Source organism: Eretmochelys imbricata, chromosome 1 (assembly GCF_965152235.1).
Source record: "Eretmochelys imbricata isolate rEreImb1 chromosome 1, rEreImb1.hap1, whole genome shotgun sequence".
Classification (NCBI taxonomy): domain Eukaryota; kingdom Metazoa; phylum Chordata; order Testudines; family Cheloniidae; genus Eretmochelys; species Eretmochelys imbricata.
The window spans coordinates 61,431,999-61,434,294 of record NC_135572.1 but is presented as its reverse complement, the minus strand read 5'-3'; the positions used below and the strand labels follow the sequence as shown (position 1 = coordinate 61,434,294).

General features: G+C 42.9%; 1 protein-coding gene across 1 annotated transcript; it reads left to right on the top strand.

The window, feature by feature from the left end:
* The first annotated feature begins 956 nt into the window (after positions 1-956).
* CBY2 (chibby family member 2) lies at positions 957-1,922 on the top strand. The gene has a single exon (XM_077806835.1). The coding sequence runs from the start codon at positions 957-959 to the stop codon at positions 1,920-1,922; it is 966 nt and encodes a 321-aa protein (XP_077662961.1).
* Positions 1,923-2,296: the final 374 nt, after the last annotated feature.

Below are 2,296 nucleotides of genomic sequence, written 5' to 3'. Positions count from 1 at the left end.
ATTGCGGGAGGGGAAGCTAAAGAGTCAAATATAATCCCGAAAATGTAAGTCTGGGGGACAGGAAGACCAGGAGAGCGGCCAATGGATGCAAACAAAGGAACAGAATGAAGAGAGATCAGAAAGAAACATAAGGAATTCTTTTTTAGAATGACTATTTTTGAGATGGTGGCAGAACATGCAAGAGGATCATCTATGAAAAACCAGAGGCCAGTGCTGTGGTTCAGTGCTGTTTTTTGTTCTGTTTTTGGTCATTTTGTGTGTGCATTATACACCATTCTGTGCTCTACATTTCATAAGTTTCTACATTTTTTGATCCAGTCTCACCTCCTGCATAATACAGGCCACAGAAATTCACCCAGTAATTTCTGCACCAAGGACTGAATTTTCAGAGGTCCACAAAAATGCAGATAGGAGCTGTTGAAAATCCCACTAAGCAAGTTAGGTGCCTGACTCCCACTGATATTAGTATGAGTCAGACATCTAACCTGCTAAGGTACTTTTGAAAATTGGGCCTAAACCTATAACATTTGTAAACTCATTTGCTTGTGAATAGGTTGGAAATGAAATCGAATAAGGAGATTCCTGTCTTTTAGCCCCTTAACTATGCTCAGGATGAAGCTGTATTGTGCACAAAAAAGCTGGTAGATATAGTAGTATTAGTTTTGCCAGCATCTGCAAAATTGTTTTCAGCCAACACAACCATTCCGACAGAGGCTGATCAACTAACAGACTTTGGGAACTAGATTTATCCGCTTATTTCTTGTCTAATTGAGTTCAGTTTTGTCTTTGAACTTCATAACTAATCTTGTTTTTGTATTCCATATTCCAGCAGTCCTGACTGAGCCTGTCCACAGACCCCTTTCTATCTACTCCTTGCTAAGGATAACAGTCTACTACAAAATTACTGAAGAAAATCTTTTCATACAGACTTCTTCACTTCATTTACTTTTGATCTGATGAATCACCAAATGCAACGGGCAGAACCAGATATGGATTACATTCCCCCTCGGGTCAAGCTAAGTGATGAGACATTTGTCTTTATAGATGGCAAATGGGTGAGTGAGACCTATAATCAGCCACCTTTTGCTTCCCAACAGAAACATTACAACAAGAAGATGCAGAATGACTGGACTCTCTGGGAGGAGAACAAAGCACTCTGGGAAGAGATCAAGGCCCTCCGGATTGAAAACAAGGCCCTCCGGGAGGAGAACAAAACTCTCCAGTGCCTCCGGACGCAGAATAAAGCCATCCAGGTTATTTATGATGAGACCCTCCAGCAGGTTCTCCAGAAGGAGAACAAGCCCTTCCCAATCTTCCGAGAAAGGAATATAGGCTTCCAGGTCAGCCAAGAGAACAAGGCCCTTCAGGTTGTTCGGGAAAATAATATGGCTTTACAGGTACTCCGGGAGGAGACCCAGGCTGTCCCAGTCTTCCAGAAGGAGACCAAAGCCACACCAATCGAGGAGGAGAGCAAGGATGATGTCCCTGCCATCCAGGAGGACAGCAAAGCCAACCCAATCCAAAATGAGATCAAGGCTGTCTCAGCCCTCCAGAAAAAGAGTAATTCTGTCCAGGACATCTGGGAGGAAAGCAAAGCTGTCCCAGTTCAGGAGGAGAACAAGGCTGCCCCAGGTATCCAGGAGGAAAATGTGGCTCTCCAGGCTGTCAAGAAACTAAATCAAACCCTCCAGGCCCTGCTAAAAGAGAACCAGACCCTTCTGGAAGAGAAAAAGGCAATCCAGGTTCTTCAGGAAGAGAACAAAGTCTTCTGGGAAGAGAACAATAAGTTGAAGCTGCAGCTAACTGTAGTGAAAGGCACAGTGTTGGAGATTATGGCCCGGATGGAAATACTGCAAAAGGAGCTCAATACCCTTTCTCCTGTTCAGTGTAATGAGATGAGGAAGCCAGACAAGTGCTGGTAAATGAATATCAGCAAGGAGAAATGTGCTGCTTGGCACTAAAGACCTGCTAGATCACATTTGATGGAAAAAGCTCTCTCCTTGTTTCTAATAAAGTCCTGGTGGAGACTCAGAAAAAAACAGATGGGGGAATATTGCTTTATTCTGAGACTTGCATGTATTGCTTTATCTTTATTTTCTTGTTTCCTCCTCTGATAACATGCATATTGGTGTGTGTCATGAAGTTGCTGTGTTGGCCATATTTCCTAGCCTCACATGAGCAAAAATGTCATCTGCTAGGGATTGACAGATTTTTACTCTTAGGGGCTCACGGGATTACCAACCAAGTGATTTTTTTAAACTGTAACTCTAAGGATAATAAGGCCTAAACGTTCAAA

Excerpts from the sequence above, each read along its gene's own strand:
- CBY2 (XM_077806835.1), top strand. The coding sequence starts at position 957 with ATGAATCACCAAATGCAACGGGCAGAACCAGATATGGATTACATTCCC.